General features: G+C 48.1%; 3 protein-coding genes and 1 long non-coding RNA gene across 5 annotated transcripts; 3 read left to right on the plus strand and 1 right to left on the minus strand.

Annotated features, from left to right (window-relative positions):
* The first annotated feature begins 288 nt into the window (after positions 1 to 288).
* LOC139590591 (uncharacterized) lies at positions 289 to 3487 on the plus strand. The gene is made up of 3 exons (XR_011679367.1): positions 289 to 357; positions 1780 to 1896; positions 2921 to 3487. It is a non-coding gene; the product is annotated as an uncharacterized lncRNA (long non-coding RNA).
* A 2275-nt stretch (positions 3488 to 5762) lies between these two features.
* LOC139590731 (olfactory receptor 5G3-like) lies at positions 5763 to 8915 on the plus strand. 2 transcript variants are annotated; one of them, XM_071428448.1, is made up of 4 exons: positions 5763 to 6121; positions 6555 to 6938; positions 7363 to 7426; positions 7528 to 8915. In XM_071428448.1, exon 4 carries the CDS (start codon positions 7629 to 7631, stop codon positions 8553 to 8555), a length of 927 nt encoding a protein of 308 aa, XP_071284549.1. In that variant the 5' UTR covers positions 5763 to 6121; positions 6555 to 6938; positions 7363 to 7426; positions 7528 to 7628; the 3' UTR covers positions 8556 to 8915. The 2 variants fall into 2 exon arrangements, with proteins under 2 accessions (XP_071284549.1, XP_071284550.1); XM_071428449.1 differs by lacking the exons at positions 5763 to 6121; positions 6555 to 6938 and having other exon boundaries at positions 7314 to 7426.
* Positions 8916 to 13051: 4136 nt separating this feature from the next.
* LOC139590593 (olfactory receptor 5AP2-like) lies at positions 13052 to 14326 on the plus strand. The gene is given in 2 exon segments (XM_071428309.1): positions 13052 to 13117; positions 13119 to 14326. Coding segments are annotated over 2 exon segments (948 nt in total). The 5' UTR covers positions 13052 to 13054; the 3' UTR covers positions 14004 to 14326.
* Positions 14327 to 17481: 3155 nt separating this feature from the next.
* LOC139590592 (olfactory receptor 8J2-like) lies at positions 17482 to 18617 on the minus strand. The gene has a single exon (XM_071428308.1). It carries the CDS (start codon positions 18615 to 18617, stop codon positions 17622 to 17624), a length of 996 nt encoding a protein of 331 aa, XP_071284409.1. The 3' UTR covers positions 17482 to 17621.
* Positions 18618 to 21275: the final 2658 nt, after the last annotated feature.

Raw genomic sequence — 21275 nt, forward strand, 5'->3', positions numbered from 1 at the left:
TTCCTGCCCCCCCCTTCTCCCTCGCCTCCTCACTCCCCGCTATCCCCCACTCCCTCTTTCCCCCAGAGGGCCGGAGCGGCGCCCCCGCTGTCCCTGGAGCCCCCACACGGGGCCGGAGCCGCTGGGCGGGTCCCCCCATTGCAGTGCAAAGCACGGCCCGACACCGCCGGGGTTCCGGCTGTCCCTACATCACACTGGGGGTCCCCGGGCGGGGGGGTTGGGGCAAGTCCTGCTAGTCCGAGCTCAGAAATAAAACCCGAGGTTTTTTCTGGGACCAAACTCAGGAGCGCCGTGGCGGAGCCCGGGGAGCGGCGGGGCCGGGCCGGGGCACCGGGGGCGGCGGCGCCGGGCTCGGAGGTGAGCGGGGAACGGGGACGGCCCCGAGCGGGGAACGGGGGATCGGTGTTCCGGCACAGTGATCGCTGTCCCGACGCAGGGATCGCTGTCCCGTCCCGGGACCCGGAGCGGGAAGGCGGCAGCAGCGGGAGCTGCGGGCAGGGGACACCGGAGCTGCCTCGGCCGAACGGGGCCCGGGGCGTCGCTGCGGGGCGGATTCTGTAGGGGCCAAAATGAACATTTTGGGGTAGAATCTGAGTTAATGTGCAGGGGACAGAACGCACAGTTTGGGGTAAGGAAGGGGTGGTCGGTGCTCTGCGGAGGGACCAGCTCGGGCTGGCTCTGTGCTGCTGTGAATAATTTGCTTTATGGAACGAGACAGCTGAGACTGCCGCGGGAATCCAGGGCTGGAGCCGGGGAGGAAACCTGGTCTGAGCGCGGGAAGGGGAGCGGGGGTCAGGCGGGGCTTCCGTCGGTCACTGGAGCCGCCGCCGCGAAAGCGACGTGTAAGGATGTATAGCGAGATACAAGGGACATACTGATTGTAGGGTTACCGATAACGATACGTAACGGAGCTACAGAACGATCGTATAGCGAGATATAAACAAAACTCCCCCACCGTCATCCTTCTCCCAGCCCCGCTGTGTTCTCAGGATCTTGGGGAAGGAGCCGGGCTCTGGACAAGGCTCCCGGGCACAGCGGGGAATTCTTGGGGTCCTGTGCGGGCCAGGATTTGGACTCGATGCTCCCCGGGGGCCCTTTTGGCTCAGGAGATGCTGCGATCCTGTGCCTTGGAGGGTGGATTCAAGGGGATCGGGGGGTTTTGCCCGCGGTGTTCGCGGCCCCGCCGGGTCAGGGCGGGCCAGAGGCGCGGCCGCCCCGGGACAGCGGCACCGGCCGGGCTGGGAGCGCCCGGTGCTGCCGCCCCGTGGCGAGCGCCCGGCACTGCAGCCCGGGACGGCGCGGGAGCGGCTGGAGCGGCACCCCCGGGAATGCTGGGGCATCCTGGGAATGCTGGGCATCCCTGGGAATGCTGGGGCATCCGTGGGAATGGTGGGGCATCCGTGGGAATGGTGGGGCATCCCTGGGAATGCTGGGGCACCCCGGGAATGCTGGGGCACCCCCGGAAATTCTAGGCATCCCTGGGAATGCTGAGGTATCCCTGGGAATGTTGAGACATCCTGGGTATGCTGAGGTGTCCCAGGGAATGTTGAGGCACCACAGGGAATGCTGAGGTGTCCCAGGGAACGCTGAAGCATCCCATGCCCGGGGCACTCGGCAGCACATCCCTGATGTGGTGCAAAAAAAGGAAAGCCCTGGGTTAGTGGGAGGATGTTTCTGGAATGGAAGTGGGAGAGGTGCTGATCATGCCATGGAATCAGGGGCTGCTTTGGCTTGGAAGGGAGCGCGAGATCATTGACACTCTCTTGTCTGATTGCTCAGCCAAGAACATCCCAAAGTGCCTCCTCACCCTCATGGACAGCAGGAACGTCTTCCATGGCTCCTGTTTAGGAATGGCAGTGGCTGTTGGGAGCTCTGGCAGGAGCACCTGGAGACCAGGTAAGAGCAGCAATGGGATCATTCCAGCTGCTGCTGGAGGCAGTTTTCTCTTCTCAGGATGTTCCTCTGATTGATCCTTTCACAGGAATTTTCTTGGGTGTATTTGAGAGTAATTCCAAGAATTTGGGAATAGTTGAAAAACAGAGGGGGAAAACTGAAGCTGATCCATTTCTAGCAATTCCAAACTTCTCCCACACCACCATTATAGAGACCTGGTTAGGGGATAAAGATGCAGAGGAACAAATGTTGTAAACCCCTCTGGATTTCTGACAGAGCAAATCCCCCAGTGATCCCAGCTGATGTCTCTGAGAAACTGTGGGATCCTCGGGATTTCCAGGAAAGAAGAAGAAAGACAGAGGTGAGGGAAGAGGCTTCCACTTAATAATGATTTGATGGACATGGGAATGATTCTTGTATGTTTGATGCTTCCCTTTTTATTACTGGAATAATTTTTAAGTGATTCCTTTAATAAATCATCTAAATTTGGGAAATTAAATTTGAAAAGAAACAATATTAAATTGATGGATGGAGAAACCATGGAATCATCCTGGAGTCCCCAAATGGTTTGAGTGGGAAGGGACCTTAAGGATCACCTCATTCCATCCCCTGCCATTCCATCCACAGCCCAGGGTGCTCCAAGCCCCATCCAGCCTGGCCTTGGACACTTCCAGGGATAGAGCAGCCCCGATTTCTCTGGGTTGATGGGCACAGGAGGGAATTTCCAGCAGGAGCTGAGGCGTTTCCTTTGCTCTGGCCAGCCTCAGCAGGGCTGTGGGAGGCTGAGGATGTGGGAGCAGGAGCTTTGCCCCCTGCCCCGGGGGAGTCTCTGCTGTCCCAGCCCCAGCAGAGCAAACGTTTGTGCTTTCACATCCCGTTCCAAGGAGCTGCCCAGGCAGGAGCGGGGATGGGCGCGGAGCAGGGACGGTGCCAGGCACAGGGGGACATCCAGAGGTGCCCCCAGCCCGTCCCTGCTGCCCAGGCTGGCATGAGCAGGCTGGGCACCGTCCCTGGCTTTGCTCTGCAGGCTGAGGAAGCCAACCCTGGCGAGGAGGAAGATGAGGAGGCGTGGGAGGATGGAGACAGCGGCCCCCAAAGGCTGGGGAAGGCCCAGCTCCAGGTAGGAGATGCTGCCTTCCAAGGAGAGGGACTGGTCTGTCCCACTGGAATTTGGGCTGGGAGGCCAATGGAACAAAGGGGTTGATTCCATTTTCTTACTCAGGTTCTCATGTGCCTTAGGAGGTATTTGTGGAAAGGTCATTATCCCTGATGGAATCTCTGAAAAACAGGGATTGAAGCTTTCTGAAGTGACCCAAACCTGCCTGCATGTATCCAAATGCAGCCCCAATCCCTGTTTTTGTTGGAATGAGACCTCAGCTGCTGGTACTTGCCAGCTCACAAGTTGTGTGGCTCAGAGTCTGCAGCCCTGAAGGGCCAGGCTGTGTTTGAACAGAGAGCAGAGAGCTGGAGGCATTTCCTAGCAGGGAACTTGACTTGGAAGCTGCGTTCCAAACTTTGGTCCACATTTATTTTATCTCCCACATGGAGTTGCCTAAAGAAGCAGAGGTGGGGTGTTCCTAACAAAAGGACACCCCAATTTATTGGTGGTAGAGGGCTTAAAGTTAAAGTGTGAGTGGAGGTACCTTTAGGCACTTCCAATTCCTTAGTATAGGAATGGAATTTAAATGAAATATCCAAATCCTGACAAGCTTCTGTGAACTCCAAAGCCTCCCCCCAGAAGTTAAACCTCAAAAGGTTGTTCTTCTTCCTGTGTTTCCAAATTAAAAGCCAATAGAGAGGTTCAGCATCACATGGTATGATGACATCACAGTGCTCAGTCACCTTTCCCTGCAAGGTTTTCAGTTTGTAACTCCCAATCCCCCAGGAGGAGCCTGAATTAACAAAAGTCCCCCAAGCAGGGATACAGCAACACCACCTGGAAAGGGAGCAGAACCTCAGAGCTCCTACCCCAAACACTGACACCAGCCAGAGTCACAGACACAATAAAAAGCCACAGGTTGGAGAAATTAAGGCAGGAGCAATTCTGTGCCTCCCATTCCCTGCCCAACACACCCCAATTTTACACTGCAAGTATGAGTTGAGGCCTGAACTGTAGAAGCTTAAAGACTTGAAAAAAATCTTATTTATAAAGGAGCTTCCCAAAGCAATTACCTGACCTAGCAGAGAGCAAAACCCTCTGCACTTTTCCACAACCAGAGAAAACCCCAACCAAGGGTAGAAGCTGATGTAAAATATCCAAAACCCATTATTTCAGTCCTGAAAAGGTCAGGAAAAAGCCAAATTAGAGCAACTATTGCCTCCTAACTCCTCATTGAGGAAGAGTTTGGAAGACTGAGGCACACCTGGGGAGATTCAGAGAGCAACAGCCCCTCAGCCCCACCACAGCTTCAGCTGGGGCCATCTAACACTTGCCCTCTTCCATACCATATACTGAAATACCATTTAAATTTTGACACAGTCTTAAAAGATGAAGTAAAACACACTTTTACCCCACTAAAGCAGCTCAGAAGAGTCAGACACCAACAGAAAGCAAACACAAAGTCACAAATGCTAGCTCCCCTCAGGCCCCAGCCTCTATAAACCTGCCCAGCTCGTCACTGGCCAATGCGCTGAGGCGCTCCCAGCGCTGATTTATTTTTCTGGGGAGCCCCAAAGGAGATGGAGGTTTTGGAGCTGATGTCACTCAGAGACTGAAAATATCAATGTCAGGTGGAGCTGTTCCCAGTCCAGTGGCTGTTCCCATCCCAGGCACAGGGAAGCTGAAATCCAGAGACATCTTTCAGCTTGGACCTTTGCTTCTGTTGGGAACCAAACTTGGAGCCTGGGACATTGCAACACCTGTTCCTGCTCGGGGGAATGCCACTTCCCAATGCCAAAGGTATGGTCTTTGTGGATTTTTCTGCACTGTCTGTTCCTATAAACTGGGCATTTTCTTTCCCCCCGTCAGTAAAAGGCAGCTGGTCTTGTTCAGTGTTTGGATCCAGCACAGAAGTGGGATCTTTGTCTTGTGCTGAAGAGGCAGTGGGTAGAACCTCTAGTAACAGACAGGACTGGAGTTGTGTGGGAACTGCTGCTCCAGCTGGACCCCTACAAATCCATGGGGCCCAATGGGATACATCCAAGAATCCTCAAAGAGCTGCTGATGTCAAAAACCTCTCTCAATTTTTTGAGCAGTCTTGGGAATCTGGAGAGGTTCTAGCTGACTGGAAGTTTGTCTGGGTTTGAAAAGAGAGGTGTCTGTTAAGGAAGGCAGGAGCTTCTTGTGAAATGGAAAATGCAAACTTCTTCTCTCTGAATTACTATGATTTTGAAACTAAGAGGTTCTCAGGTAAAGCTATGGGAATAGGAATAACAGTTCTTTACTAAGAAAATTAAAATACAAATGCAATAGAACAAATAAACAAAAAAAAAAAAAACCACTGACAGAGAATACAACTTGACACTCAGTTGGCCAGGGTGTTGATAGCAGTCTGAGTAGATGGTATTTGCAGTCTTCTTGGAGTGATAGATGTGGTTTTGTTGAAGCAGTGATCTTGTGCAAAGGTGTAGTTTACTTCTGAAGGCCCAGTAGTAGTGTAGATGGGCTTGGTTTTCTTCTGGGAATTTAATGGAGAAGAAAGCTGTTTTTCTGGGAATCTAGTGGGAAAAGGTTTTCTCTGTTGTTCTAAATCTTAAATTATATCCAGGTAGGAATGTTTGGTTCCTCTCTCTGGGTGGAGCACCTCACAATGGGATGATGTAATTTTTATTAGTTATGTAGTGACACTCAATGGCCCATTAACAGAAGATATCTTTTGGAGGGAGGATTGGTTGTGGAAGAGATAAAGGTTTAAGCTGGGTATTAGAAGAATGATCCTCACCCAAAGGGTGATTGGACTGACTCCCCAGCCCAGTGGTCACAGCACCAAGTCTGACAGAGCTCAACAAACATTTGAACAATGCTCTTGGGTACATGGTGTGACTTTTGGGGATGGGTTTGTGCAGGGCTGAGAGCTGGACTTGGTGATCCTTGTGGATCCCTTCTAACTCAGCATATTCTGTGGTTCTCCTGGGTTCTTGCAGACAAACTTCATAGAATACTGGAATGGTTTGGGTTGGAAAGGACCTTAAAGCTCATCTTGTTCCACCCTACTGCCATGGGAAGGGGCACCTTCCGCTAGACCAGATCACTCCAACCTGACCTTGAACACTTCCAGGGATGGGACAGGTGAGCTTGGTTTGGGTCTAAGGAATTTGGAATGGGTAGAAAGGTGGTTCATCATCTCTGGTGACTGGAACTGCTGATGGAGACCAGCTCCCATGGGACTGTGCCCCACCAGTGAGATTCCCCTCAGCTCACTGGTGTGATAAGGCCAAACACGGCATTTGTAGAGCTGAACATCTCTGGAATGCCCAAAAATTTGTCACAACAGGTGGGGTTTTGCACTGTGGTTACTCTGGGGAGTCCCCAAAGCCCTGTGGCTTATTAAGATGAGATAATCTCCTCTGTGTAATCACCTCCAAACTCAGAAGCTCAGAGAAGCAATAACAACGTGCTTTGGGCTTTGTCACTCTCCTGGGGCTCCAAGAGCCTCTAAATCCCCAAATTACATGGAAAAAGGTCTTTGCTGACAGTGGTATATTTTTAAATTCACCTGCAGAGCACCTTGACATCCACCTTGAAAAGCATCAGGAGGGAAGCAGGGAGGCTGAAGAGATGTAGGGGAGGATCATCCTGGAGAACCACGACTAAGGACAGCACATGCCAAGCCACCCATCTCCTGTTGTTTTTTCTTGCAAAGAAGAAACAGCTTCAGCCCTCAGCTCCTGCCTGGAGGCTCCTGGGCTCCAGTTCCTTATTGTACTCTGGGCTCAGCACCAAATCCAGGTGATCTGCTGCAGGTGTGTGGTGAGGACACCCCGTTGGAGCACTCACTCTGGGTACCTCTCACTGACCACAAAGGGCTCCTGGATGAGGACTGGCAGCTTTCCTGCAAAGAACTCTTATGGATCTTACTATTGTTGATATAAGGCATGTCCAAAAGGTGACTTTTAATTTTTTTTTTCCCAAAAAATAAATATTTTTAGGAGGAAATTGCTGAGCTTTCAGTGTTGCATGTTTTTGTTTGAAGACTGCAGGAACAGAATAAAGAGCTGGGAAAATCTTTTAGGAAAATCATCAGGAGGGAGGGGAGACTTCATAGTCAGGAAGTTTTGGGTGCCCCTTATCTGGAAAATGTTCAAAGCCACGCTGGATGGGGCTTGGAACAATCTGGTCGAGTGGAAGGTGTCCCTGCCCATGGCAGGGGGTGCAATGAGATGGTCTTCAAGATCCCATCCAACCCAAACCCTTACAGGAGTCTGTGGAGAAGACAGACAAGGCAGGTGGTTGGCAGATGCCAACACAAGGAAGAATAGTCAATTCTGTGCTGTCTTTTATAGCTTTTGTTGGGTTTCTCCATGTTTCAGGTTGTGCTGGATGATTTCAAAGTCCCAGACTGAAGACACACAGGGGATTGAAGGCAGCACCAAGGTAAAGCTCCTCAGGGTTGTGTAACCTACAGCTTCTCCCTACCCATGCCATGACTTCCACCCAGCACTGTTTATCAATCTGTGCCTAAACTCTTGTTTTAGATCTTGTAGGATTGTCTCCAAACAGATCCCACTGCAAAGAGGGTTTTCCAGCTGGAGGAAACCTCCAGCAGGGAGTTCACACAGACAACAACTTTGAAGCAATGCCAGGAATCAATTGCACCCAAACAACTGAGTTCAGCTTGGCAGGATTCACCGAGGACCCGGCAACTCAGGTCACCCTCTTCCTGCTCTTCCTGCTCACCTACCTTGTCACCATCCTGGGGAACTTGGGTACGATCACCTTGATCAGAGCCAGTGCCCTGCTCCATTCCCCCATGTATTATTTCCTGGGCAACCTGGCTTTTGTGAACCTCTGCACTTCCACCACCATCACCCCCAGGATGTTGGCTGGGGTTTTTTTGGGGAAGAAGGGAATCACCTATGCTGGGTGCATGGCTCAGATATTCACTTTTGGCCTGTTTGTGGTCACTGAGTGTTTCCTACTGGCTGCAATGGCCTATGACCGATATGTGGCCATTTGCCACCCCCTGCTCTACCTCCTTGTCATGTCCCCAGAGCGCTGCTCCTGGCTGGTGACCAGCTCCTACCTCCTGGGGCTGACCAATGGTGTGGGACAAGCCATTGGCATGTCCAGCTTGTTCTTCTGCAGCTCCAGCGCCATCGATCTGTTCTTCTGTGACATTTCCATGCTGATCTCCCTCTCCTCCTCTGACACCACCCTCAGCCTCATCATCCTGAGGACTTCTTCATCTTTGCTCAGTGTTCCCAGCCTGCTGGTGGTCCTGGTGTCCTATGTGGCCATCATCTCCACCATCCTGAGCATCAGCTCAGCTGAGGGCAAGCGCAAAGCCCTCTCCACCTGTGCCTCCCACCTCGCTGCCCTCAGCACCTTCTATGGGCCATTGATTTTCATGTACTTAATCCCCAGGTCAGACACCTCCAGGGGAGGGGATAAATGGGCTGCTGTGCTCTACTCTGTGGTGACCCCCATGCTGAACCCCTGGATCTACAGCTTGAGGAACCGGGAGGTGAAGGAGGCTTGGAGGAGACTCAGGAAAATAAAATGAGCTTGGATGTTTTAATGTTGTGGCCAGATACAATGGAGATGTGGGTGATATGCTGGGATTTTTGTAAAATATGTAGAGAGACATTTTTGGGGCCTTCTGCACTTTATTCAGATGATGTGCTGGCTGATTTAGATGATTTAGATGATGTGCTGGCTGGCTCAATATCAGCTGAAAATAACAATTTCACTCCAGTTTTGGTGTTTGGATGAGGCTTGGAGCAGCCTGGTCTAGTGGAAGGTGTCCCTGCCCACAGCAGGAAGTTGGAACTGAATGAGCTTTGAGGTCTCTTCCAACCCAAACCATTCCAGAATTCTGTGACACATTTGGTGTTAAAGCACTGCGTATATGAAAAAACCCAAACCCTCCAATCAGTGCATTATCTCACCCTGTGCCAGGTCCATGGTGAAATCCAGAGTGATGAGACTCTCCTAGAGACTCAGAACAACTTGGGATGGAGGAGAAGCTGCTCAGTTGGATTAAATCAAGCCAGAATCAAGGTAGTTTGCTGACTTATTGATGACACAAAACTCACAGGCACTCAGAGTCACTCAGCTGAATCCTTTGTTCCCAAGTCTTGCCAACAATTCCCTGGTTATTATTTAGTCAGGCTGCCTGGCTAAATCCCCCTGAGCTGTTTATGCTCCTGTTCCTCTTTCCTCAGCTGTGCTGTGCCCCCATGGCAGGCCCCAAAGGGCTCAACTCACATGTCCACAGATGTGGAGACAACATCCTCAAGAGGCACCAGGGGAGGTTTAGGTTGGAAAGGGAAAATTCCTTCACGGGAAGGGCTGTCCAGCCCTGGAACAGGTTGCCCGGGCAGTGGTGGAATCCCCATCCCTGGAGGGGTTTAAAAAGCGTGTGGGTGTGGCACCTGGGGACATGGATTAGTGGTGACCTTGACACTGATGTGGGAATGGTGGACTTGATGATCCCAGAGGATTTTTCCAACCTAACCAATTCTATGACTCTGTGATCAGGACCATGAACTGGGACCTCTTTGTGTATTTCCTGCTGTTCTCCCACCCTTCTGCTCCTCCGTGCCACCCTCAAGACATTGTTTAATTTAGATGCAGACAAGATTGTACATTTTTTCTTTAAATAAGACCAAAGATTATTTTAAATGTTTTATTTAAAACATAACCCCCCCCATAATTTTTAATTGATTAAAACATTAAGGCATTTAAAACATAACCCCAGAGCAACTCTCTTTGCTCTGGGACCTTACCATTGTTTGGCAATACAAAAAATATTTGAGAAATATTCAATATTTTAATAATAGTTTGAGAAAGCATTTCATGGCTTTAATTTCTTTGTCCAGCTGGTCTTGCCTTGGCCATCAGCTGACCTTTAAACAGGATCATGAGCCCTTAGTGAATTAAACCCTGAGTTTGTGGCTGTGGCACTGTCACTGTGCATGTTGTGGCTTTGTGCTAGAGCTGCTGCTCTCAAAACCAAAAGGTTTTGGGTTGTGGTGCAAGTGGGGACTGGGGAAATGAGGGTGAACTGTGTCCAACTTCTGTGGGAACAGCACCTGACCATGCACGAGTGGAGCTGGAGCCACCATGAGGGAAGGAGATGGAACGTCCAGGACTGATGTTTGCTCCTGGTGGAGCAAACACACTCCTCACACATTCCTCAGGGGTCATCCTGTGTCCCTGCCCATGGCAGGGCATGGGAATGAGATGAGCTTTAAGGTCCCTTCCAACCCCAGCCATCCCAGGATTCTCTGGCTGGTAGAGTTTACTCCCCATAAGTCTCCTCAACTCATTTTGAAGCACACATTGCAAAACGGTTTTTGAAAATGAGGCTTCCTGGTCAAAAATGGGCAGATGAGAACCAGGTAAGCTTGGAAAAGGGAAAATGCTGAGCGTTGCCCATGGGGAAGAATTGTCCCAGACACTGGGACAGGAGAGCAGGTGTGGAGGTTGTGGTGGCCACCAGGATGGAGATGAGCCATCAGTGAGTGTTCTGAGTGCAAGGACATCCACCAGCAGCTGGAGAAAAGCACTGACAGCCACTCAAGGGACTTCCTGCAATGAACCTCTGACTGAGAGCTGGAGGAACAGGGGAGGAAAAGCTTCTTTGGGAGGGTGAGAAGAGAAATATGGAATTAGGGAAGAATTTAAAAATTTTTCAGATTCAAGCCTTTCGCAAAAATCCTTCTTTTGGTGAATCCTCTTGGCAGTGTTGTGTTCACAAATGGCATTGCCCAGGCTCTGCGGGCATCAATTCTGATGTGCTGCAGGCATCCCATCCCTAAAACTCCAGGGAGAAACCTTGGGATGGATCCCAGGGCCTCTGGAGAAGGCTCATGGTGTGTTCAGGTGCCTCAGTGACCCTGTGGTTATTGGTCGCGTGGGGATGGGGTAAAACTTAAATATTCCAGCCACATTAGGGGGTGGGAACAGAAAACTTGCTGGTTTTGGCCAGACTGATGGAGCTTGTGGACTTCAGCTCCAGGACCTGTGAGTATCTTAAGAATCAGAAAGGGTGAAATGTTAAGTGGTTTTGAGACAATTTTTTTGCTGGTTGGGGAAAATTGTGCTTCCCAAGTGTTTGCAGAAGAATATAATAACAAATAACTCCAGGAAATTGGTGAAGGTTCTTCCTGGTTGCAAAACATGTATTCCAGTACATCCGAACCTTCATTCCTAGCTCACATTTTGGATGAATATTCCTCACACTCTGGGCAAATTGACTGAAGGGTCAATCTGAACCTAAAAGTCTTAAATTCAGCTCATCATTATCACCAGAAAATGTAAAAATAAATTGCAGCAGTAAAGTTCCTGCAGAGTTTTCCTTTCATCCTGATTGGCAATTGCAACACTTCTCCAAACCCTGGGCTGTCTCTCAATCCCTGAATCTCCATTTCTTACACCAGTTCTTTTTAATTCCCTGTGATCCCAGGAAATTATTTATATATTCTAAGAGATACATTTAAATGTATGCAATTACATATAATATATAAAATAAAATTATATCTATTAGGAAAATATTTATATTTATTAAGTAATTACATCTCTAACTACATATATAAATTAAACCTCTATATTAACTTTATTTATATTGTAAAATATTCATATATTTAATTGTATATATATAGTGGTAAATAAATCCTCAAGCTGCCATTTAACTTCCTGAAACTAATTGATTTGTTTTAACTAATGGTCTTTATTTACCAGCACAGGTCTCCTCTTTAAGGAGCTGCTTCCAAAGTCATCCATTCCCAAGGGAAATTTCCTGCTCCAGGGCTGGGCAGTGACAAACCCCTTGGTGTTCCTGTGAATGAGGACTGCAAACAGCAGATTTTTTGGTCAAGTTTTAATGCTTTTTGTGAAGGTAAATTTGTGAAGGTAAATTATTCCCACACTAACACTGGTTTATTTCTCCCTGGAAATTATGGTCTGGGAGATAAAATCTGATCAAGCAAAAAGGGCCCTGAGATGTGAGGAAACAGGTGAATTTTAGCCAAAATAAGGCTGCAGGGAGTTGATCTGTTGCAAGGAGAGGGCTTGAAGTGGGAGCCTATTCTCACAACAAATAATCATCCAGGCTCAGGGTCTCTGAGGTGAAACCCAGGAATTTATCATGACATCCATGGCTTGGGTTGGAAGGGACCTTATGGATCCTCCAGTGATGATCCATGGGCAGGGACACCTTGCACTAGCCCAGGTTGTTCCAAGCCCTGTCCAACCTGGCCTTGAAGATCAATTATTGCATAGCAGCACTACCTCGATTATTTCCCAAATTATAAATATTCTATTTATTTGAAATGTATTATCAGCATCTTACTCCTCCCAGTTAATCATGGCACCACAACGTTTCTGGGGCCTCCAGACTTAAAACCCTTTTCTTTCTCCACTTCACACTTCTCATAGGAATGACACAAGTATCACCATATTTAAAGGGTTTTTTAATACACTAAATCTCCTGTTTGAACCTGAATTTCAGTTTCATGGGAAGGAAGAGAATAAATTTGGTTTATTTTAATTTGTTCTAACTCTCCTAAAGAAAATTTTAAAGATGTCCTGATCTCTCACCAGTGCTTTGTCTCTTTTGGATCATCTAAACCAATGAGGTTTGGGGTTGTTTTTGGGTGGTTTTTGTTGTTTTCAGGTTTTTTTTCAAATTCATAATGATTTCTAAATTCAGGATAAATTGCTGGGGTAAATGCTTTGAATCTGGTGAGTAATCGTTCCCTTAACTTCTTCAGGAGGTGTTATAAACCTTCCACTGTGCAAAGTGATTTATCAAACCCAATCAGTGGCTAAACCAGACTAAAACCATTAGAAACAAACTCAGTAGTGAACTTTGACTACTTTAAAATGTATTTTGAACCAAACAGTAAATTCTGCAGTTCCTGCATCTCCAGGCTGTGTTTGCTGATAAAAACACAGCCATTTTTAACCTGTTTGTGCAGAAAACAGGAATATCCTGACTCTCCATCTGGGCTTTCCCACAGCAGAGAGTGTCACACATTTCCATTTGGCTGCATTAGGATGGCAGCCAAAGGAAATGGAACCACCAGTGCTCACTTTGTCCTCTTGGGATTCTCTGAGCAGGGCCATGTCCATCCAGGTTGTCCTGTTTGTGGTCTTCCTGGCAATCTATGTGATCACCCTGCTGGGGAATACGGGGCTGCTGGTGTTGATCAGGCTGCTTGCCCAGCTCCACACCCCCATGTACTTCTTCCTGAGCAGCCTGTCCTTCCTGGACCTCTGCTATTCCTCCTGCATCACTCCTAGGCTGCTCTGGGATCTCCTGGATGAGGACAAGGCCATTTCTCACGCCTAGTGCCTCACGCAGTTCTATTTCTACGTGGCCTTTGCCACCACCAAGTGCTACCTGCTGGCTGCCATGGCCTATGACCGCTACATGGCCGTCTGCCACCCCCTGCTCTACCCCCTCTCCATGTCCCGAGGGATCTGTGCGCTCCTGGTTTCCAGCTCCTGCCTGGCTGGGGCCACCAACGCCGCCCTCCACACGGGCCTGGCCCTCAGGCTGAGCTTCTGCGGCCCCAAGGGCATCTGCCACTTCTACTGCGAGGGGCCCCCGCTCTTCGCCCTCTCCTGCACGGACCCCGCGCCCAACAAGCTGGGCACGTTCCTCATGGCGGGATTCAGCCTGGCCGCCACCGTCCTGGCCATCCTCCTCTCCTACGCCCGCATCCTGGCCGCCGCCCTGGGCACACGCTCGGCCGCGGGGAAGCGCAAGGCCTTCTCCACCTGCGCCTCCCAGCTGGCTGCCGTGGCGCTCTTCTACGGATCCCTGGTGTCCATGTACTGCCAGCGCAGCTCCAGGAGCTCCCGGGAGCCAGACAAGGTGGCCTCTGTGTTCCACACCATGGTGACACCCATGCTGAACCCCTTCATCTACAGCCTGAGGAACCAGGAGGTGAAGGCCGGGCTCTGGAGGCTGATGGGGAGGAAACACTCAGCTGAAAAATAGTATTTCCTTTTTTGTTTGTGTTTGCTGCCTGGTATTTTAATTTCAGGAATTTAAGCCCTTCTTGACCACTTGTAGAACTTGAGGACCAGGGACTCTTCATCTCTTCTGATTACACCTACTTGGGACCATTTCCTTCATTTAGGGGGAAAAAAAAAAAAGAGAAACTTTTCTCCATCTGCCTGATTGTGACACTCTCTGGTTGTTTAGACATCAGGATATCCCAGATAATGTAAAAATAAAATCCAGCAAGAGAGTTTCCAAAGTGTTCTCCCTTCTTCCCAGTTAGCAGTTGCAGCACTTCTCCAAACCCCCAGTTGTTTCCCAATCCCTGAATCTCCATTTCTTACACTGTTTCTTTTTATTTCCCTGTGATGCCAAGAAGCCAATTATATATTTCAAGGACAAATTTATATATATTTAAAATTATATATATATTAAGAAAAAATATAAAGAAATTCTATAAATAAACTTTCCTTATATACATAAAGAAATATATATTAAGATCTTTATACATATAAATTTATATATATAAAAAGAAGTGGGACATAAACTCTCAGGCTACAATATATAGAATATATATATCAAACTTCCTGAAACTGATGGTGTTTACTTACCAGTGCAAGTCTCCTGCTGAAGGAGCTGCTTCCAAAGTCATCCATTCCAAGGGGAGTTTCCTGTGTGCCACCACAGGGTGGGCAGTGACCCAACTCAAGGCCCAGTCTTGCTCAAAGAGCAGGAAGCCCTCATCTGGCATCTCCTATGGATCATGGTGGAATTACAACTGCTGCTCCCTATCCCAGCATTTTGTTCATATTTTGGTTTTGTTATTAAGCAGGCCTTGCTTAGTTTTGAGCAACTATGCAATTTCCCCTCTAAAATAAACCAAGACAGAGAGGAAGGAAAAACAAACTGTTTGAACTACAGTGAAAATGAGCACAGAAGGAGTGGCAGGAATGCTGATGAGGAGCAAATATGGGGTAGAAACAGTTACAGAATCCCAGAATCATTTAGGTTGGAAAAGCCCTCTAAGATAATGGACCCCAACTGTTAACTCAGCTCTGCCAAGGCCAGCACTAACCCATATCTGAGCTCAGTCTGTAGAGGTCAGACTTGAGAGGCCCTTCCAGAGCCTAATGGGACTCCTGGAGAGCTGCAGAGGGACTCTGGGAAGGGTCTGGAGTGGCCAGACAAGCAGGAATGGCTTTTAGATTGCATATGGGGAAGAAATTCTTCCCTGTGAGGGTGCTGAGGCCCTGGCGCAGATTGCCCAGAGAAGCTGTGGCTGCCCCATCCCTGGAAGTGTCCAAGGCCAGGCTGGCTGGGAATTGGAGCAGCCTGGGATAGTGGAAGGTGTCCCTGCCCATGGCAGGAGGTGGCACTGGATGGGCTTTAAGGTCTCTTAACACAGACCTGTGCCAACACATTGACCCTCCAGCTTTTTGGCTCCAGGGCCTGGATCTGACAAACAAAGCATCTGGAGAAGTTCACTTTCTCTTTAACAAGGAAGAAAGTTTCTTCCTTGTTTTCCTTTGCTAATTAGTCTCTAATGGCTCGTTAAGATGAATGAAAGAAGTTGTTGAGAAGCCCTCTGAGAAGTTCCATGATGATGATTAGGAAACTCTTGGCAAAGCCCAGAAGATCTTGTTAAGCTGGTGATCCCTTGAAGGGTGGTTGGTCTCCCAGGATCACTTCTTGCTCTGGGAGTGGGAGCAGCATCCCTTGTCCTGGAAATAGCTGTGAGTACCTGTATGGTGGCACCCTGGAGCTGAGATCTGCTGGTGGGCTTTCTTAATTCTTCATTTAAACCTGAAAATCTTGAACTGAAAGAGAGTGGGTTTACACGGGATGTAATAAAGAAATCCTTCCCTGGGAGGGTGCTGAGGGCCTGGCACAGGTTGCCCAGAGAAGCTGTGGCTACCCCATCCCTGGAAGTGTGCAAGGCCAGGTTGGACAGGGCTTGGTCTAGTGGAAGGTGCTTGAATGGGATGAGCTTTAAAGTCCCTTCCCTCCCAACTTTGATACCTATATTTGACATTTATACCTTTATCATTTAATTATATCAATTCCAGCTTCTTTATCCAGATCCAAATCTACCTTTCCCTCTTCCCCCCAGACTTAAAACATCTCTTCTCCTGCTGTTTTTTCCCAGAGAACAAGGAGACTACTCACAGTCCATTTACTTTTCAAACAGCAGTGAATTCTCATGTAACTCCTCAGAACACAACATCTGCAACACAACACCAAAGGGAAAAGTTTTCTGCTTCCACCTTTCCCTGCTGCAGCCAGGGCTTACCCCTCTGCACAGTCTGAACTCATCCCAGCCCCCAAAGGTGACAACAGGTGAGGGACAACCAAAATGAGGGGGAGGAGAAGAGGAGGAAGAGGGGGAAGTGTCTGCTGAGCTTATCCAGACCATCTGAATTGTAGAAGAAAGTTGCAGGATTGTGATCAGTTTGCCCTCAAAAACAACAAAGGATAATTATCCTTTGGAATTTGTTAGGATGAGCAGAAAGTAGGAATGCTGACTTTGTTCCATTCTAAGTGCCTGCCAGGAGAAGATGAAGGATTGCTGGTCTCTCCCCAGTGTTGTGGCCACCCCTGTGTCTTCTTTATTGAGCCATATTTTGGAGAAGTGTTGGTTTTGGCTTTTTAGGGCCTTTTCCAGACCCAAACAGCTCCCAGCTATCCATAGATCAGGTGTTGAGGATTCTTTCATCTATGGAAACCAAGTCACTTAAGTACTTAAAGTTTGGGTGAAATGCACCTGTTAGGTTTTCAATATGTGATTTGCATTCCCTTTGATATTCCAAGGTGTATCTTGAGATCCTGACTTGCATCAGCTTTTTATCCCTCTCAGTCAGAAAAAAAATGCACTTTTAAAGCCTTTTATCTTACTCATTTATCAACCAAATTTAAAAATACTCTTGTTCTTCCCAAATGCTCCCTCCCACCCCAGCAGCTTGGCTCTAATAAATAACTCACAGGTAACAATGAGGAATTTTATTGGAGTTTAGGGATAAGGACAATAATCTTGCAAGAAAAATACATATTGATCAGTGCAAAATAAGTTACAAACCAATAAAGCTGTGATTTGCTTTTCCTGAGAGAAAGAAAGGTTTAATTGGAATAATACCCTGGAATAATTCTGGGTGATTTCTATTGACAGCCTCATGGCCACAAAGGAAATTCAAGTTTGAGGCTCCCACTCCTGTTTCCTTACAAGGAATATGTGAGCGTGGGGTCTACTTCTCCAGGATAAATATTGTAATTGAGTTTTGTGAGGAACTATAGAAGAACCTATATAAAACTGTGAAGATCAGGGAAAAATCCATATAATTTAATTTTTTTTTTTATTCTTGCTTTAGAGGAGCAGTTTTCTTCCACAAGAGCATGGAGTGTCAGAACAACAGAGAATGGCTTTAAGCTGAGGGTAGGTTTAGATGGGATTCTGGGAAGAAATTTTTCCCTGTGAGGGTGGGGAGGCCCTGGCACAGGCTGCCCAGAGAAGCTGTGGCTGCCCCATCCCTGGAAGAGTTCCAGGCCAGGTTGGATGGGGTTTGGAGCTGCCTGGTGTAGTGGAAGGTGTCCCTGCCCATGGAGTGTTAGACCAGATGATCTTTAATGTCCCTTCCAACCCAAACCATTCCAGGACTCCCTGATGCCACGAGCCGCACCTCTCTGATGCCGGCAGAGGTTTAACACCCTCCTCCTGCCCCTCCCCAGCGCTGCCTTCACCTCCCTGTTCCTCAGGCTGTAGATGAAAGGGTTGAGCATGGGGCTGACCACGGTGTAGAAGACAGAGGCCACCTTGTCCCGGCTGCCGTGCTGTGACGCCGGCTGCAGGTACATGAAGAACAGGGAGCCGTAGAACACAGCCACGGACGCCAGGTGGGAGGCGCAGGTGCGGAAGGCTCTGGCCCTGCTGGGCGCCGAGCTCGTGCCCAGGATGGCGTGCAGGATGCGGCCGTAGGAGAGCAGGATGACCACGCTGGTGCCCAGCCCGTTGGCCGCGGCCAGGGCGAAGATGGCGGCCTCGCAGCCGCGGGTGTCGGAGCACGCCAGCCTCAGCACAGGGCTGGCGTCACAGAAGAAGTGATCAACATGGTTGGGCCCACAGAAGGAGCCCCCAAATGTGCAGCTGGTGTAGAGGAGGGCGCTGAGGGAGGCCACGAGGTAGCACCAGGCCACCAGCTGCCAGCAGGCCCGGGGGGACACCACCAGGACATAGCTCAGGGGGTGGCAGATGGCCACGTGCCGGTCGTAGGCCATGGCGGCCAGGAGGTGACACTCGGCCGTGACAAAGAGAGCAAAGAGGTGGAATTGTGTCACGCAGCAGGCCCAGGAAATGGTTTTATCCCCAAATAACAGATCTGTGAGCATTTTGGGGGAGATGACGGTGGAATAGCAGACGTCGGCCAGGGAAAGGTGGGTGAGGAAGAAGTACATGGGGGTGTGGAGGCTGGGAGCCACCCAAACCAAGACCATCAGCCCAATGTTCCCTGCCAAAGTGACGATGTAAATCAACAGAAAGAGCACAAAAAGAGGGGCCTGCGCCCAGGGAGTGTCTGTAATTCCCAGGAGGATGAATCTGAGCTGTGTGTAGTTTCCTCCCATGGCCAGGTGTTACCTGCTGAGGCAAAGGGAAGAAATACATCAAAATTGTAAAACCCAGAGTTTTGCTTTTGCGTCATATTTCACTCCAATTGATCACCATTTTTATTGCCATACTTTGGTATATTCCATATATTTTCCAAACATAAATTCTATACTTTTTTATTTATCAGTTGAGGTGCCTAGAAAAGAACATAGAGCTTAAAGAAACACAAATGGCAAATTTGCTTTTCTGTGCTTGGATACCTAAAATGATGGATTTATTCTGGCACGTGTTTATTAATAACAAAGAAAAGAATCAGATATTTATTCCCTTTTGGTTTGAAAGAAATTTGTTTCAGAAGGCACCTTGGAGGAATCTCATTGGAGATAATGTAAACCTGGAGTGGGAGAAAGTCCCAGTGCCAGTGAAATCCCAGGTTGCACCATATTAATAATACTTTTCCTTTGCTTTTAATTATTAATCCAGTCCATCAAACTGTTGTATTATATATCACTCACACTGGATAAAAATCACATGGATAAATTCATGTTTAAGCCTTTCTGAGCTCCAGCAGGCTGAAACATGCAAAAAAACATGGGAATTAAGATAAGACTTACTTTGAATGGGAATGAATTTTAAAACAATCCAGTTCCAGAGGCTGATTTGTTAACAACTGCATTCTTCTGACAGTTCTTCATAACTAAATAAGAATTGTCTTTAACACTTCCATAAATCCATTTATCTTGCTTTAGCTGCCTAAGGAAAACAAAAACCAATTTGCAGAAGCCATTACTTCCATTTATTATAAAAAATCCTGTATTTGGAAGGCTGTTTTTCAGCACAGCCCCAAAAAAGAGGATATGAGGACATGGAGAAGGAATCCAACTTCTTTCTCTTGGATTTACAGCTCCTCCTGTGCCCTCGCTGTGGTGGTGGGAGCCAAGGGTTTATCCCAAATGCAGCAGAGAACATCCAGGCTGATGTGGAGAGGGATGTGCTCCTTTCCTGACTCCAACTCTGAGCCTGTGGGTGACAGGGCTGTGAATATGTTCCCTCTGCTCTCCTGGGACAAACCCCTCAGGGCTCCTCATGGCACATCACATAAACAAAGAAAAGAGGAAAAAGAAAAAGGGATAGAATGGAATTCTGAAATCCATTGTGCTTCAGGGATCTCAAGTCCATCACGTGGATGAGCCACCACATCACATGGACACGTGGCACCAGCAGTGACCGGCTGGTGACAGGGTCCCCAAGTGTCACACAAAGCCCCTCCAGCTCTGGAGCTGCTGATGTTCCTCTGTGGACACCAGGCAGCCCAGTTTTCCTTCAAGGATGGGATTATCCAAGGTGAGGTACCTGCAGCCCAGATGTCCACACCTGGGCGGCTGCTCTGGGCACTTTCAGACAGTGATTAATTATCCCAGAGTGAACTAATTTGCATTAATCACCCCATCTGGGGGCTCCATCCACACCTTGACCCACAAACTCTATTTAAGCTCAGCTTAAGCTCAGCCCAAGGAGGTTGTTCCCTCTGCAGAAGTCCTGGTTGCCAGTTTAACAACATGTGCACATCTTCCTCTAATCTGCACCTTGTCTTGATCACAGATCCAGCCCTAACCAGGACTGAGTTGGTTTTTGGATGTTTCAGCTTACTGGAGCTCATAAAGGTATAAAATATCAATTTATCTATGTGAACTTTATCCATGGTGAACGATTTATTGTATAACAGTTTGATAGACTGGATTAAGAATTAAAATAAATACCTTATTTAAAAAAATATACAATTTAGGTCAACCTTGGACCTGCCTTATTGTCACCAGCTGTCCTGGTGGTTTGGAGTCTTGGCTCAGAGAACATCAGGAGGCTTGGAATAAATCTGATTCTGATTTATGAAGCAAGATGGAAGGTGGAAAAATAAGGTTTTTGGGGAAGTCAGTGGTGATTTGGTGCAATACAGTCCTGGAAAAAGATAAAATAGATCTGATTTGGGTCAATGTCAAAGAAATGGAGCAGAAATACTCATGAAAGCAAAAATTGCCATTTTTCTTAGAAAATGCACAAAGGCAGAGGAAGGATTGAGTGATAAACAGTTCAAAGGTTTATACTTAATTACCTGATAATTATTTAACTTCTTTTACAAGCTGTTTTGCGTTCTTGGTCATTCTTTTCTAAGCATCAAAAGTTTCTCATGGAAATAACTGGATGTCTTGGTTTTATTTATTATTTTGAGAAAAGAGGGGGGTGTTTGAAGTTGTGCCTGGGGAATGGGGAATAAAGCAGGAACTAATGGGAGTCAGTGGTGAAATTTTGGTGTGGAAACTCACCAAATTCCAACACTGATGTTAAAATGTTGTTGTTTGCAGAGCTACACCCAACCAAAACATCAGCACGAGCTGGATGATCTTTAGAGCTCTTTCCAACCCAAACCATTCCAGGATTCTGTGACCCTGTGTGGGTCTCCTTTGGACATGGCACATCCTCTTCCAGCCTACCTGGAGTCTCTTGATCCCTCTAATTCCACCTAAGCTATCGTGGGATGTGTTATTGATAACTGATCAATCCCACCTGTGGATCCAAACTGTACTTTGTGGGCAGCTGAGATATTCCTGGGCATACCTGGAGCAGAATAAGAAGGTTTCATGGACTCTGGATCATGTTCTGACAGGTGTGTCCTGTAC

Source organism: Agelaius tricolor, unplaced genomic scaffold (genome assembly GCF_023055355.1).
Source record: "Agelaius tricolor isolate 1412-34295 unplaced genomic scaffold, bAgeTri1.0.p SCAF_5, whole genome shotgun sequence".
NCBI classification, from domain to species: domain Eukaryota; kingdom Metazoa; phylum Chordata; class Aves; order Passeriformes; family Icteridae; genus Agelaius; species Agelaius tricolor.

What these genes read in the sequence shown, in the direction of transcription:
- LOC139590731 (XM_071428448.1), top strand. Translation starts at nt 7,629, where the DNA reads ATGCCAGGAATCAATTGCACCCAAACAACTGAGTTCAGCTTGGCAGGA.
- LOC139590592 (XM_071428308.1), bottom strand. Translation starts at nt 18,617, where the DNA reads ATGGGAGGAAACTACACACAGCTCAGATTCATCCTCCTGGGAATTACA.